The 14,124-nt window shown below is 51.9% G+C and overlaps 5 protein-coding genes across 5 annotated transcripts; 3 read left to right on the top strand and 2 right to left on the bottom strand.

Annotated features, from left to right (window-relative positions):
• Positions 1 to 1,483: 1,483 nt before the first annotated feature.
• Positions 1,484 to 1,900, bottom strand: NCU06898 (hypothetical protein; the record flags this gene model as incomplete). Its single annotated transcript, XM_954152.3, has 2 exons — positions 1,484 to 1,542; positions 1,660 to 1,900. The coding sequence occupies 2 exons, from the start codon at positions 1,898 to 1,900 to the stop codon at positions 1,484 to 1,486; spliced, it is 300 nt and encodes a 99-aa protein (XP_959245.3).
• Positions 1,901 to 2,551: 651 nt separating this feature from the next.
• Positions 2,552 to 3,622, top strand: NCU06897 (hypothetical protein; the record flags this gene model as incomplete). Its single annotated transcript, XM_954151.1, has 1 exon — positions 2,552 to 3,622. One exon carries the CDS (start codon positions 2,552 to 2,554, stop codon positions 3,620 to 3,622), a length of 1,071 nt encoding a protein of 356 aa, XP_959244.1.
• Positions 3,623 to 7,023: 3,401 nt separating this feature from the next.
• Positions 7,024 to 7,965, top strand: NCU06896 (hypothetical protein; the record flags this gene model as incomplete). The annotated part of the gene is made up of 1 exon (XM_954150.1): positions 7,024 to 7,965. One exon carries the CDS (start codon positions 7,024 to 7,026, stop codon positions 7,963 to 7,965), a length of 942 nt encoding a protein of 313 aa, XP_959243.1.
• A 509-nt stretch (positions 7,966 to 8,474) lies between these two features.
• On the bottom strand, positions 8,475 to 10,554 carry NCU06895 (cytochrome P450 4A5). The gene is made up of 2 exons (XM_954149.2): positions 10,298 to 10,554; positions 8,475 to 10,232 (listed from the first exon to the last, which is right to left on the bottom strand). The coding sequence occupies exons 1-2, from the start codon at positions 10,361 to 10,363 to the stop codon at positions 8,679 to 8,681; spliced, it is 1,620 nt and encodes a 539-aa protein (XP_959242.1). The 5' UTR covers positions 10,364 to 10,554; the 3' UTR covers positions 8,475 to 8,678.
• An 857-nt stretch (positions 10,555 to 11,411) lies between these two features.
• NCU06894 (hypothetical protein) lies at positions 11,412 to 13,825 on the top strand. The gene is made up of 2 exons (XM_954148.2): positions 11,412 to 11,616; positions 11,679 to 13,825. The coding sequence occupies exons 1-2, from the start codon at positions 11,571 to 11,573 to the stop codon at positions 13,439 to 13,441; spliced, it is 1,809 nt and encodes a 602-aa protein (XP_959241.2). The 5' UTR covers positions 11,412 to 11,570; the 3' UTR covers positions 13,442 to 13,825.
• Positions 13,826 to 14,124: the final 299 nt, after the last annotated feature.

Below are 14,124 nucleotides of genomic sequence, written 5' to 3'. Positions count from 1 at the left end.
TAATAAGGAGATGGACGAGGGATTGTTACCGCCGATTAAATGGGAATTACGTTGGGGAAATCTTTACCTTAGGCGGATGGATAATATAGACCCGCTATTAGATACAGCGTTAATAGATATAAACGTCGGTAGTGATGATGAGGAGATGGACGAGGGACCGTCACCTCCAACGCAGCCACTTCTGCCTTCGATGTGGAGGTGGCATCGGGGGGATCGATCACTGCAGTGGCACTTGGGCCAGGGTGGACATGACCACCTGAATTGACCCCCTCAGTGAAGGCCAGGTGGGTGCATAGGCCTTCAAAGGGCAGGTCTGTGCATTAGGTTCCCACGAGCAGCTTTTCGGGAGTCCTGAGTCGTCCGAAGCTTGACAGGTGCAGTTCACAAAAGGCACCCCGTCAACCACGTGGACGAAGACCTTTCTCTTCTCCCGTGCGATGGTTATCATCAGATGAATCATCAGATCAAGGCGGACGCACGCAATTTCCAGCCGGTGGCCACCCATTTTTCTCTTCTCCAACCAAGCTGGCAACCACGCATTTCCCCACGCATTGCTCTTCCGTCGTTATTTGGTTGATAATACCGGACGTTGGATAGTTCCAGAGCGCTCCGCTGGCAACAACATAGCCTCTTTCTAAGCATCCTTCACCTACCATCGATAGTGTAGTCTCTGAAATGATATAAATTAGTATTTTCGTTGAGATTTGCTTGACTCAACTACGCCTCAGTACACTCTGGGATGCCCACTAATTTGAAGGTAAACCAGGAAAAGAGTACCGGCTTTCGTATCTCATCGGTGGGTCTTCGTAGTTACATTTTATCTCGGGCGGCGGTAAAGTAGCCATTCTTCTCCTTTTCAAATTTGACCAAGATTGGTGGCTTTGGCTTGATGAGGAGGAACGAATATTCTTTGATAGGAACGATAAAATGAATGATACTCTGATGAAATTGTGGTACTAAAGTACGGGATGCTCTGTTGATCGTCTCAAGGTCGTTAATTTCGTGGTAGGCAACGTGGTTGTTCTATTTCATTCTGGGCTGCTGTGAAGGTATGTAGCCGGTGTACCTCACTTGGGCTTTCTTCTGTTTTTTGTGTACCTAGAGGTAAATGAGGGGGTCTCGGCAGGCAGGCCATATCCTCTTCTACCAACCAAGCCATCAATCAAGCATTCCCTCGCATTGCTCTCCCAACATCTCAACTCTCCTCGGTGTCCGAAGTCCAGACGCTATCATCCAGACTTACTCCCATTCAAGTCCAAGCTAGGACTTTCTGTATACACCAAATCTGGTCCTAGATGCCTGCAAATCACGGTGGCTTGCCTTCATTTGCACGAGGGGTCGCGCTGCTCACTCAAGCCGACTACGACCACCAATGCATTTCTCCCCATCTGCTGCGCCCTCACCCTTTCTCCATACGATTGCCAAGCATTCCTCCGAATCCAACAACTTCAGTCAAGCGTAGCCAGCATTTTTCAATCAGCCTTCACGATGGACACTCGCACAAAACATAGACCCACGTACAGTTTTGTTGGCCGTACGCCCCTATATCTCAGCGTATCTTGGGGGTTAAAAAAGCAACCTCTTGCGCAGTTATTTCGACATGATGACCGTTCAACTTCAATACCCCAATCAGCCCGAGCGCTCGCTGTTATCACCTACCTCTACGAACCCCCAAGCCAACGCCAACTTCGACGACGCCAGCGCCATTTCCCACACCAACACCAACAACAGGAACGGCAACAACAACAACGGTACCACCCACAAAAACCGCAGCGGTTACAGAGCCCCTCTCCCTCTCCTCACCTCCAGTCATCGCACTCAGCGCCGCGAGCACCACGCCGGCGCTCTTGCACTTGCGCCCAGAGAACTTGGTCTCCTTTGTTGTATGCCATGAAACCATCTCGAAGCGTGCTTGGGAAAATGAAGAGAATGCTCAAGTGCAGAGAAAGGCGGACTCAGAGCTTGAATAGATGTTGAGGCAAGCATAGAATCATCGCCGCTTGCGGTGAGTCTGCAGCAAAAGCCCACGTGAACCATCTAGAGGTGATGATTGCCCCTGATGCTATGCAGGCTTTGTAGTGAGCTATGGGCTATGAGCAGACGAAGGAGGAGACTAGCTGGTTAGGGGCGAGTGTCGTCCGCCTTATTAATGCCGAGGGGTTAGCAAGAAGAGTCATAGGAAAAAGGCGTTGCGGATAGGAGTCGGGAGTAGGAGCTCATATGAAAGTCGTCTGGCCTTTCGTAATGCTGAATAACTGACCTTCTAAGCGGGTGCGAACGTCTCAAAATAGAGAAGGATTGGGGACACGTTGAGTGCTCCTGGATTCGGCGTCATTCATGCTCGCCGTCTTAAGGGTTCGAACTATTCACTTACAGCAGGAGCTGCCTCTGACTTGGACGTCAAAGATCAAACTGTTGGTCTTCAACTTGTGTCATCCACGACTAGACTATTCCAATCCATACCCACCAACAAATTTACGCTCACACCTCCTTCTCAAAGGCAAGGCATTTTTCTTCATCATTTAATTTGTAACCATCGAAAGCATCCAATATGGCAGATCGGGGAGTCAAGAGAAACTTTGACATGGTGGACCCCAGCAGCGACTCTGGCGACACCACCATCAACAACAAAAGCACCAGAAACATGCGCGAGTCCGCTCCAAGCCCACCAACAGCATCCGACTCGGAGCCTCGCTTCCATCCAACGACGAATGATTCCACAACCGGCGACGATATGTCACAGACTGCAGACCCCAGCAGCGAAACCACCATCAGCAGCGACACCACCATCAGCAAAGAACCCACCAGAAACTTGCGCGAGGCCAATCCAAGCCCAACATCAGCATCCGACTCGGAGCCTCGCTTCCATCCAACGACGAATAATCCCACAACCGGCGGCGCCGATATGTCATGGGCTGCCGGACCATCAAATCAAGCTACAACGTCCAACGTCAACCCTGCTTCCAACGCCAACATAGGTTATCCCGACGATACTGCAACTCTACTTCGCGCCTCGTACCACACCCGTCAAGCCGCAGCAATCGTACTCCCCCTCATTGCTAGACGGCTAGCGCTGATGAAGATGGTCAATCAGCCAGACTTTCCGGAGCGGTTTGAGAGGTTCCAGCGAGGGGAAGTGGACGTTGAAAGTGGGGAGGAGGCTGATGATGAGATGGAAAAGGATGACGAGGATATGGGAGAGGCTGAGGAGGAGATGGACACGGAGGAGACAGAAGAGGCTGCAGAGGAGATGGACACGGAGGAGACAGAAGAGGCTGGAGAGAAGATGGACACCGAGAGTAGAGATGCTGATGATGAGATGGACGAGGATGATGAGGAGATGGGAGAGGAGGAGACAGAAGAGGCTGGAGAGGAGATGGATACGGAGGAGACAGAAGAGGCTGGAGAGGAGATGGGAGAGGCTGGAGAGGAGATGGACACGGAGAGTAGAGATGCTGATGATGAGATGGACGAGGATGATGAGGATATGGGAGAGGCTGAAGATGAGGCTGGAAAGGAGATGGATACGGAGGAGACAGAAGAGGCTGGAGAGGAGATGGACACGGAGGAGACAGAAGAGGCTGCAGAGGAGATGGGAGAGAAGATGGACACGGAAAGTTAGAGCGAGGTGAAGGCACTATGAGTAGTGGGATCATTTAGGGAGATGGTCCCACTTCGGGCGGATCCCCATGACGGGAGTTTGGTGGGACGATGATTGGATGGGGAAGAAAAGTGAAGGCGGGGGTCGTTCAAGAACTAGAACGTCGGGCTCTCCCCTGGGAGGGACCTGGGGGTGAGCAACGTCGGAGGAAAGAGTGATGGATGAACAGCGGAGTAGCTCCTGCAGGTTATGTGGCATGAGGAAGCTGGAACTTGGATAAAACTAAAAGGGAAGGAACAATGCAGTGAGAAGTGAGGGGTTGAGCAACCGAAGTCAAGGAAAGCGTTTTTCTTTCTTTTCTCTGCATCTCTAGGTACGGTAGTTTACACCCTTTGTTTCCTTCAGGATCATGGCCAGTCGGTGACCTTGTCTGAGAAATGAAATATCCCGCCTCAATAAACCCTCCGTTTGCAAACCTCTTCTTGGGCCACTTGGGCTCTAGGTAAGCAGCATCAACCCACACTTCGGACACTCGAGCAACATTCAGCAGATCTTGTTATTTTGTCACCAACGGCGTGTTCTTTTCGGCAGCAGGACAGTGACAGAAGCCTTTTGTATGGTGGCCCGGCAGAAAAGTTTGGGTTCGGGGTCAGAAGCGCTTCCCTTACTACTGTACTAACTATTGCTGGTACGAAGCTACGAACACGGTCTCAGCAATCTGTGTCTCTTGCACTTACGGATACTTCGGAAGTCCCTTCGATTTATTGCAGAGCAGGGCATATGTTGGCGCCCCGTACCTAAGCCAGCAGATGTGTCTGTCCAGTTAGTGAACACTCAAGGACATTGCCACCCAAGGTAACATGCGTGCGTTTTGATGTACAGAATCGGGCTTGTCCTACAAAAATATATCCATGTCCTGCCCGGCGCTCAATGAGGAAATCGACCGACTGTTGCAAATTTCCCGAGTTTCATGCTATCTTTAAGCATGCACTATGTCCAGGCGCCGAGAATCCCAGGCAGGCAGTCCAGTGCACACCAGCTGTGGCGGGATAAAGTGAACTTTCCAGGCCCTTGTCCTCGCCCATTCGTGGAGGTCAGGCATATATGCATGTACGAGGAAAGTTTTTTCATCAATATTTGCCTGCAATAAAGCTGCCGACTGCGGAGTCACTATATATGTCTGCGGACTACCGTCACCGCTGAACATGCTGCAGCTACTAACTAGTTACCTGCCGACTCTTTTGATTTTTTCCCCCGAGCGTTGCTTCATGGAGGCTTTCCTCCCATCAAACAATGCTTGACTCCTTGGACGAGCCAGGTCGACGTTGACATGTGTCATTCAGGGGGAGGATTCGTGATTTGAGTCAGTCAGGTGGTGATGGAAGCTGTCAGCGCCGGTATGGGCTTATGACAAATGGAAGTGCTGCTGATCTGATGGACATCAACCGATGGCTTGAAGCGGACAAAGAAAAGGGGGGAAAAAAGAAAGAGAGAGAGAGAGAATTTTTGGGGAGTACAGCTAGGAGGATAGATAGGGTTCTCTCATGTTTGTCCCATTTAAGCGTCTCGCGCTGAAAAAGCAGAGTTCGTGAAGTTAGAATCGGATGTACGAAGTAGATCTCCCCAGTGCGGGAAGTACATCTATTCACTAAAAAAAAAAGGCGAAGACAAAGAGAATTGATAGCGTGGCCGAGGCAAAAGTTTACCTAGAACGGGAGACAACTAGAAGAGATCCACGGAATCCTGGTTTTGTAACCAGAAAAAGCCAAATGCAAGTCCACTTGCGGCCAAGGTGGGCTCTTCGGAGGTTATAGGTAGAACAGTTAGTGGGCGAAACATGCCTTTGGCACACACATGTCATATTGGTATGGCGGGCGGTATACGATCGGTGGAAAGCAGCAGATAATGGTACGTTGCTAATGGCCCCGAGCATTGGCGAGCGTTATGGCTCGAACCCTAATGTACGAGGCTCGATGTGTCTGACATTTGTGTGTCATGGTATGAAGAGAGGCGGGGGCTTGGGTTCATTACATGCGGATTATAGTCATAAATGCTGTGGAGGAATCCATATTATGCGTATCATCAGTGTCTAGTCATGGAAAAGTTGGAACAGCAGGAGGGGGTGGCAGGGATCGAACCAATCAACTAGGCATATGGCTTGGGAAGATCAGAAATAATATTTATTAGTACATAAATTTACAGCCTCACTCGTCTTGCTCCATTTTCCATGCACGAGGATGCACATATTGTCATATCAATACCCTAAGACCAGCCTTTTGTCCTCAGGCACACCGGTATAAGAGTCACGGGGAGTTCTGACTCTTGGAGAGTACAAGAGCATGTCCACCCCAGGTCCAGTTGTTCTTCTCCTTCCTCTCGCTTCTCATCCTTCCTAGGTAGAGGTAACCATCAGTACATCACCACTATCAACCTACACCTACCTCACGTTCGAACATTCATCTAGAAACTTCGTTTCTCGTCAAGACCAAGACAAACACCTCTTCACTCTCCATCACAAATCTTACCCAAGCATCATTTGCACCCCAGAATAATCTCCCACTAGCTGTTGACACAACATCATCAGCGAATCCAAAACACCATTTCTATATATCATCAACTCGGTAAGTTTAGACGTCCACGAGTGCTCTATGCTTTGGCTTCGAATGATTTTTTGCTTTCGTAAACGCTCTTGGTCCCGCGTTGCATTTGACCGCTTGGTATGTGAATTTTGATGTTCTGCTTGCTTATGAATCCTCCCCTTGGTGATTTTGCTGTGTTTACTTGGCTTTTGTGTGACGATTTGCCCCAACCTCGCATAAGTGGTATGCAGCAACGAAAGGTTTGTGTCATTCGGCAGGCTCTCTGGTTCTTGGTCTGTTACTCCGGCCGCTCACTGCGTTCTGAATCCCGATTCCGAGCAGCAAGATGGTCGGGGGGCACCCTGGACACTGGGGCAAAGGGAAACCTAAACTGCTCAACGCTCCTTCCCAGTGAGGGCAATTGAGAGGATTAGGGCCAGACCCGCCTGTCCTTCCATTTGCTGCTATTTCCCTATCACAGCCTGAAGTTTCAGCGGGCATGACCAGCCCCGCAAGGGAGAACCTTTTTGGCAGCTCCGCAGTCGGGTCGGGTCTTGACACCTCGTTTTGGCCGTCGACTGTATTGTGTTCTCTATTCTGGTTCATCAGACCCAATCCATCCCATCGCTGTTATCATCACTACCAGTGCATCAAGGCCAGATTCTGGGGCTTCATATGTGTAAGACCCGCAATTTGTCGGACTGGACCCTTCCCGTTGTTGTTCTTGTAGCCAGCAGCAGTCCCTATTGCCACTTCTTCCGGAGCCATTAACAGTGAGTAAACAAGGAATTCAAAGCTAACAATCAGTGTCCTGCAGAACCAGACTACCTACCATCCGACACAATGGCACCTCTCCACAACGCCCGCTCATCGCAGACCCTGCAGCTCTCCAAGTCTCCTGTCATCAACAGGGAGGAGCAGGAGGAGAATCAGGCAGCAGACATGATCGCCAAGGTGCCTGCTGCAGCACCAAAGAAAAACGGAGCTGCTAAGAAGACCTCCACTAGCAGCACAGGGAGCAAGAAGCGCAAGGCTCCCCCCACCACCAGCACACAGCAAGAGGAGGAGGAGCAGCAGCAGCCTCAGCCGAAGAGGCAGAAGAAGCAGCCTCAGCCGAAGAGGCAGAAGAAGCAGCCTCAGCCAAAGAGGCAGAAGAAGGAGGCGAAGGCGAAACCCAGGTCCCCCCTCCTCACGCCCTCGTCTGCTTCTGCTCCTGAAACCTTCTCGGGGCGGTCATGCTCCCCGGAGGTGCCTCGTCCTGAGCCCGCCAAGTCCAAAGATCAGGAGCCAAGCGTTGGCGGCAGTTCTGTCCCGGTCAAGCCGGAGAGTAGCGACGACACTCCCTCTGAACTCGAGTACCCTACTGGCCTCTTGTGGTACCGGAAGACGCTCCAGAGCAGAAGAACCTCGAGGCGCGAGGCGAAAATTCAGAAGTGGCTGCCGTTGGCAAACCAGCTGATGGCTGCCCATGTCGAGAAGCTCGCAGAGTTAAGAGGGGAACGCGAGGCTGCTGCTGCTGCTACCGCGCCAATGGAAAGCTGCGAGAGCAGGGAGCAGGAAGAAGTAGAAGAAGCTGCTGCTGCTGGTGCTGGTGCTGGTGCCGAAAGACTAGCCTGTTGCCCTCACCGCGAGGTAGAACCGAGCGACGAGGACGATAGTGACGACGATGACGACAGCGACAGCGATGACGAAGACGACTGGTGGCATGGAAAAGACTTGGGATGGTCGAGAGATGAAGGGATGGAATATCGGGATAGACAACCTGTATATGGGAATGGATACTAGATATTTTGGAACGGACACTGGAAATATTGGGACGGACACGGGCGGAGATATTCTTTTGGACACAGCGAGTTTTGAGCTTAATTTGCAGATCAGCAGTTGCGCATTGTTTTCCTCCTAGATTTCGTGGTTTTCACCCTATTTCATCATCATATCAACATTACAGCCCAGGATCTAGGTGACTTGGTTGGTTATTGACAACGCCTTTGCACGTTGCACATACCGTGACCACTCAACACTATATTTACTGTATGCTACTCAACCCTACACCCATTTTTATAAGCAGCGCCATTCCGATAAGTTTATTGCTAGGAGGAGGAGGAGGGAGAAGAGGAAGCCATCGAGATGTTCAGCCCTAGAGAGATACTCTATAAAGTTGTATAGCTAGGTGACCCAGGAACTTCACTCTGATGCCTGTGATTAAGAACGTGTAACAAACCAGCGAAAATACAGTCATCTACATTACAGGAGTTCTTGGGTGTTCGTTGGGGATGGGGTGGATGTGCGGAGGGTTACATAGATAGATGTTCAAGTCGATTCACCAACAAACACCATCCAAACTACCGTGCTACCAAACGATGCAACGTGCTTGTCGTAATGCTATCATAACATGATCATGACAATAACGGTACCAAGGTAATATCCAAACTTCCCTCTTTTCCTTCCTTCCCCGTTTCACCCCTTCCAGTCCATCCATCATCCACCGGAACGCCCACTCAAGCAGCCAGATCCTCTCTTGGTCTAAACTCAACCATGACCCCATCCTTGGTACTCGTAAACGTATCCACCAGCTGCATCTCCCCCACGCGATGTCTTCCATACTCCGCCCCTTTCTTCCCTCCCTCCGCCGGATCATCCACTCCCACCGCCCTGCGCAAGTCATACAGGAACAACACCCTCGCCAACGTGATGCTCATCTCGATATAGGCCAGTCCCTTACCAATACAACCGCGCGGGCCAATGGAGAAGGGGCAAAAGGCTGATTGGGCAAGCTGGATCTGCTCTTCCGTCTGCATGGCAGCGCCGGAAGTCTTTTCAGATGGAGATCGGGTAGACAGCCAGCGCTCAGGGGTGTAGGACCAGGGATCAGGGTAGTAAGCAGCGTTGTGGTGGATGGTATAGTGAGGAACGCCAATGATGGTGCCTTGGGGAACGTGTTCGCCATCAATGGTTATCCCGCCCGGCAGGACTTCGCGAGGCAGGAGACCGCCGACAGAGGGTGACAAACGCATGGCTTCGTCGATGCAAGCGCGGAGGTAAGTGCATGACTGGAGGCTAGGACCCTGGTGGATGCCTTCAACTGAAGCGAAGCGGGAGCGAATCTCGGCGGTGACGCGGGCGAGAGCAGTAGGGTTGCGGACCAAGTAGAATAGCGTCGCCGCCATTGCGGTGGAAGTGGTGTCGGACCCGGCGATAATTAGCAAGTTTGACTCGCCCCAGAGCTCAGGGGTCGTAAATCCCTGGCCCGTTTCCGGGTCGCGGGCTTTGAGGAGGTAGTAGAAGAAGTCGCGGCGGTCGGTCTCGTCACCCAATGCCGTGCGTTCGGCAAGCTGTTGGCGGCTGTAGGCCATGTACTGTGCTCTACCAGAAGCAATTTTGCGCAGAAAGATACGGTCGAGCGAGAGCTTGTCGAGCATGGGCATGGTGCCGCAGATGAGGTGGCGGTGGGCGGCGACGGAGACGAGGTCGACGGCGTAGCGGTTGTCGGGGCGCTCGAGCATGTGGAAGGCTTTGCCGAAGCAAAGGTCCCCCAAAATGTCCATGGCTAGCCAGCTACACCAGTCCGACATGTTTTTCGGGGATGACCATCCCTTCTTGTCGGCTAGCGGAGCGAAGCTGGGGCGGCCGAGGTCACCGATCGCGTCGCAAAAGGTGCGGATGTTGGACAGAATGTAGCGCTCGACTTCCTTGATGGCGGAATCGGAGAAGGCGTGCGCCAGGACGCGCCGCTTGCGGGCGTGTAGGTCACGGTCACGCGCGTTGTGGGTGTTGGGGGCCGGGTGGACAAAGGCGTCGTAGAACTCGGCTTTGCGCACGTTGGCCTTGAAGCCGTAGATGTCCTTGAGGGCGGTGTTGGAGTTGACGGAGAGCGAGTTGGGTCCGAAGCGGACGAATTTGCCGTATTTCTCGTGCATACGCCAGAACTCGAGGTGTCGGTCACCTTTGAAGGCGTGGTAGGCCATGTAGCCGTCGGTCAGTTTGGCGAGGAAGGGACCGGGGTATTTGGCGAGAGGGTGGAGGAAGAGGCGGTAGAAGATGAGGCATGATGTCTGAGGTTGTTTGTGTCAGTGGTCTCTTGTTTGCTTGAGAGGATGGAACGTCAGAAGATACTCACGTAAACAGCACCGAGGACAACCAAAGCCCCCAGCCAGAGCTGGAGGTGGGCAGCGCCAAATACCATTGTTTGGAAGCTTATCTTTTCTTGTACAGACGTTGTAGGTAGACGAGACAAGATAAGTGCTTGTGTAGGTAAAGAGAAGGACAAGTCCAGGTGGCGGACGTTACTATGATAAAGAGGTGTCACCAAAATGATGATAAATGGCCAAGTAAAATTTCCCCGCCGTCATCTTGCTTCTTGCTGCTCGTTTATCTTGCTTGCGATGGTGAGGAGGACGAGGATCGGTTTGCGCCGGCATTGCTGTTCGGACAAATGACATGTAAAGAAGGGCGGGGGTCAGACCAGGGTTATGCTAGCGGTTAGAGAAATGTCCAGGGTTATGAATGGACAGCACAAGTGCATTATGTCGTCGCAGTGTCATTGTTGACTTGTATGCGCCAATCGCCAAGAGGTCATCTGCCACCGATGCCGCGGCAATTCGCGGTATTCTCTTTCCTTTTTGTTTTAAGAGAGGACGGAATTCGTGGGACACGGAAGGTTTCCATCTCGATGACCGACTTAGTTTCATAACTTGTCGTTACATTGCATGCTTCGGATGTTCAGGGGTTCGGCACCCGATGCGATGGAAATGAATTGCCGGGGATTGGACGTCATCACCTTCATCGCATTGGATATGCAGTAGTGTTTACTTCTCTAAATACTTCCTCATTAGTCAAAAAAACCCGAGACATATTACGCCGTGTTCAACTCCATTCCGAGTTCTTGGCAGTAAAACAAACAAATAAACAAACGATGCTGAAAAGTGGTCGAGGATAAGAGCGGACAGGAAGAGCGGCCTCGAGCGGAAGAGAGGGCCGATCGATGTCGTTGACAGATCCCCATCGTCTCCAGAGCCCCAGAATTACAGTGGAGTTGCCCAGGGGAGACAGTGGATGAACTCCCCGGATTTCTGCCTCTTGGCACGGTTAGTGCCGATTCTAGCGGTCCCTAGACCGAGATGTCCGTGCACGCCGAGAGCCCCCACTCACCTTAAGCCGACGTCCACTGTTTGTCCAACACTGTGTTTCTGTGGCTGACGGGATGGAACAAACCCACTGCTGATCCACCGAACCGCCGAGCCGCCGGATCATCCCCAATTCGATTGCAAGGCTGAGAAGGCTGACTTCGTTTCCTTTTGCAACTTTGAAGACGCGACGGACACGGGTTTTCTCTCTTCATCATCCTCCACTATATGGGCTATCACCCCGCGACATAACCTCATACCGTCGCCATGACCATCTGCAAATTCTATCAACAAGGCACTTGTCGCTATGGAAGTACGCGTTCTGGGAGCTTTCTACTCTACACGATTGGCCTTACTGACACTTTTCTTGTTCAGACAACTGTCGATTCGAACACCCCCCCAAAGCCTCCGGCGGATTTCAAACAGGCAATCGATTCGGTGCCCTAGCCGGGGCCGGCTCCTCATTTAGCAACAACCGAAGCGGAGAAAACCCCTACAGCCTCGACGCCGATGCCATTCGAAAAGACTTGACCGAAGAACTCCCAACATGGATTCTCTCAGCCTACGCTCCAGGAAAACAACCGCCCGAGCAGCTATTTGGTGGAGAACAACGGGAACAAAGTTTCGAGGAAATCCGAATGTACTACTTGAATGGTCTTGCCGCCGGTAACCCCGAAGGAGCACTGAACGACATCAACAACCTCTACCAAAGCGCACAAGCGCAGAACCAAGCAGCCCTGAGCAACATCCAGGGCGCTATCCAATACATCGTCGACGCCGGTAACAAGCATCCGAACCGACACGACATTTGCAATCAAAACACACTACCAGGAGGAACAACGGGCGAATTCGGAAAAGACAGACCAAGGCCAAATGCATTTGGAAGCTCAACAACCACACTTGGTGCTCCTGCCACAACATCCAACGTCTTTGGTGCTCCCTCTCAGCCAGCGGGCGCCTTTGGCCAGCCATCAGCCCTGGGTGCAAAGCCAAATCCCTTTGGAACTCCGGCCTTTGGACAGGCAGCACAGCCAGCTGCTGCTTCACCCTTTGGCCAGCCATCAGCACTGGGCGCCTCAACATCAGCTTTCGGCGCGCCAAGTGCCTTGGGTGCGAAACCAAATCCCTTTGGAGCACCGTCAACAGGAGGGGCATTTGGCCAACAAGCTGCCACCCCCGCTTTTGGACAACCTACCCAACCGACGAGTGCGTTTGGCCAACCAGCACAGCTAGGAGCCAAGCCGAACCCATTCGGAGCACCAGCCGCTCCAGTGGCCAGCGCCTTTGGCCAGCCAGCGACATTAGGAGCAAAGCCCAATCCGTTTGGCGCGCCAGCTGCCCCAGCACCAGCAGGAGGCGCATTTGGGGCTTCAACAACAGCCAGTCCTTTTGGGCAGTCCACACAGGCTGCCAACCCGTTCGGGCAATCAACAACCAGCGCTTTCGGACAGTCAACATCAACTCCAGCAGCGAATCCCTTTGGGGCTCCAGCACAGGCAACAGGCAGTTCATTTGGCGCTTCAACGGGTCCAGCAACCGCAAATCCCTTCGGCGCCCCAGCTGCCGCCGCTCCCGCTGCTACACCTTCACCATTCGGTGCCTCCACAACAACACCAGCAGCCAACCCCTTTGGCGCCTCAACCACACAACAACAACCATCCGCATTCGGAACGTCAACCACCGCCCCAGCCGTCAACCCCTTCGGCCAACCTCCCGCCGCCGCCGCCACTTCCACACAACCCACCAGTGCCGCCGCCGGCACCTCCCCCTACGCCCCTAACGCAACCCGCCAACACCCACCCATAACTGCCTACACCACACGCTCCCCGCTCGACAACCGTCTACAAACCTTCAAAGGAAAACCAGTAACCTACCAACGGATTCCCAAGCCTGGTGCGCCCGACACGGCGCCCCCCGAGAAGGAGGTACCGGTGATTAGGAACTTTGACGGCAGTTTCCAGATGATTTGGTTCCCGGATGGAGCGCCCAAGTACACGCCCGATACGGAAGGATTGGAGGGGGAGTATACACCGGAAGTGTTGAGTGCGTGGCAGAAATTTATGGAGACGGGCAAGTTTGAGGGCGGGGTGATGCCCGAGGTTGCGCCGAAGAGGGAGTTTTGTGCGTGGGACTTTTGAGCGAGGATGGTGGGGGAGATGAAGTATTGGAACGAAGGAAAGAGAGAGAAATGAGAAGGTAAATAACAAGGGAGAGGGAGGATAAGAAGAGAAGGAAAGAAAGAGATAGGGATACCTCTACGCTGGACTTCAATGGATGGATATGGATATGGATATTATGGATATGATTCAAGGACTGTACACTACGGGAAAACGCAAGAGCGAATTTTTTGTTGTCTGGATTACCCGATACCCAAACTTGAACTCAAAGTCAGCGAAATTGGAAAGATAAGATCACTTGGGTGCGCGAGAGGGGCGGATTTTCACATAATGATGGACTGTTTGTGGTTTACGATATATGAGAAGGAATGGAATCGGACTGCGAACATGGAACATTGATTATGCAATCTACTGCGCTGCTGTTGTAACATGTGAGGCTGATCACGTATACATTTGGCATTGGTTGTGGAAAGTAAACATGGGGCTTGCTACGGTTAAAAAAGAGAAAAAAAAAAAAAAAAAAAAAAAAAAAAAAAAAAAAAAAAAAGAGAAGAAAAAAGTGTCACGTACAAGGATACTACCAACCGTGGCTATACTCCGCAATACTGAACGAGGAGGAATTCAAAGATGTTCAATATGGAAAATTCCATTCGAGTTTTGTTTTGTTTAACCTCGCCAGTATCATATAATGATTTAATTACCTT

This window comes from Neurospora crassa, linkage group VII, assembly GCF_000182925.2.
Source record: "Neurospora crassa OR74A linkage group VII, whole genome shotgun sequence".
In the NCBI taxonomy this organism is placed as follows: Eukaryota; Fungi; Ascomycota; class Sordariomycetes; order Sordariales; family Sordariaceae; genus Neurospora; species Neurospora crassa.
Note: the sequence above shows the minus strand (reverse complement) of the source record. Positions and strands in the feature narration are given on the sequence as shown.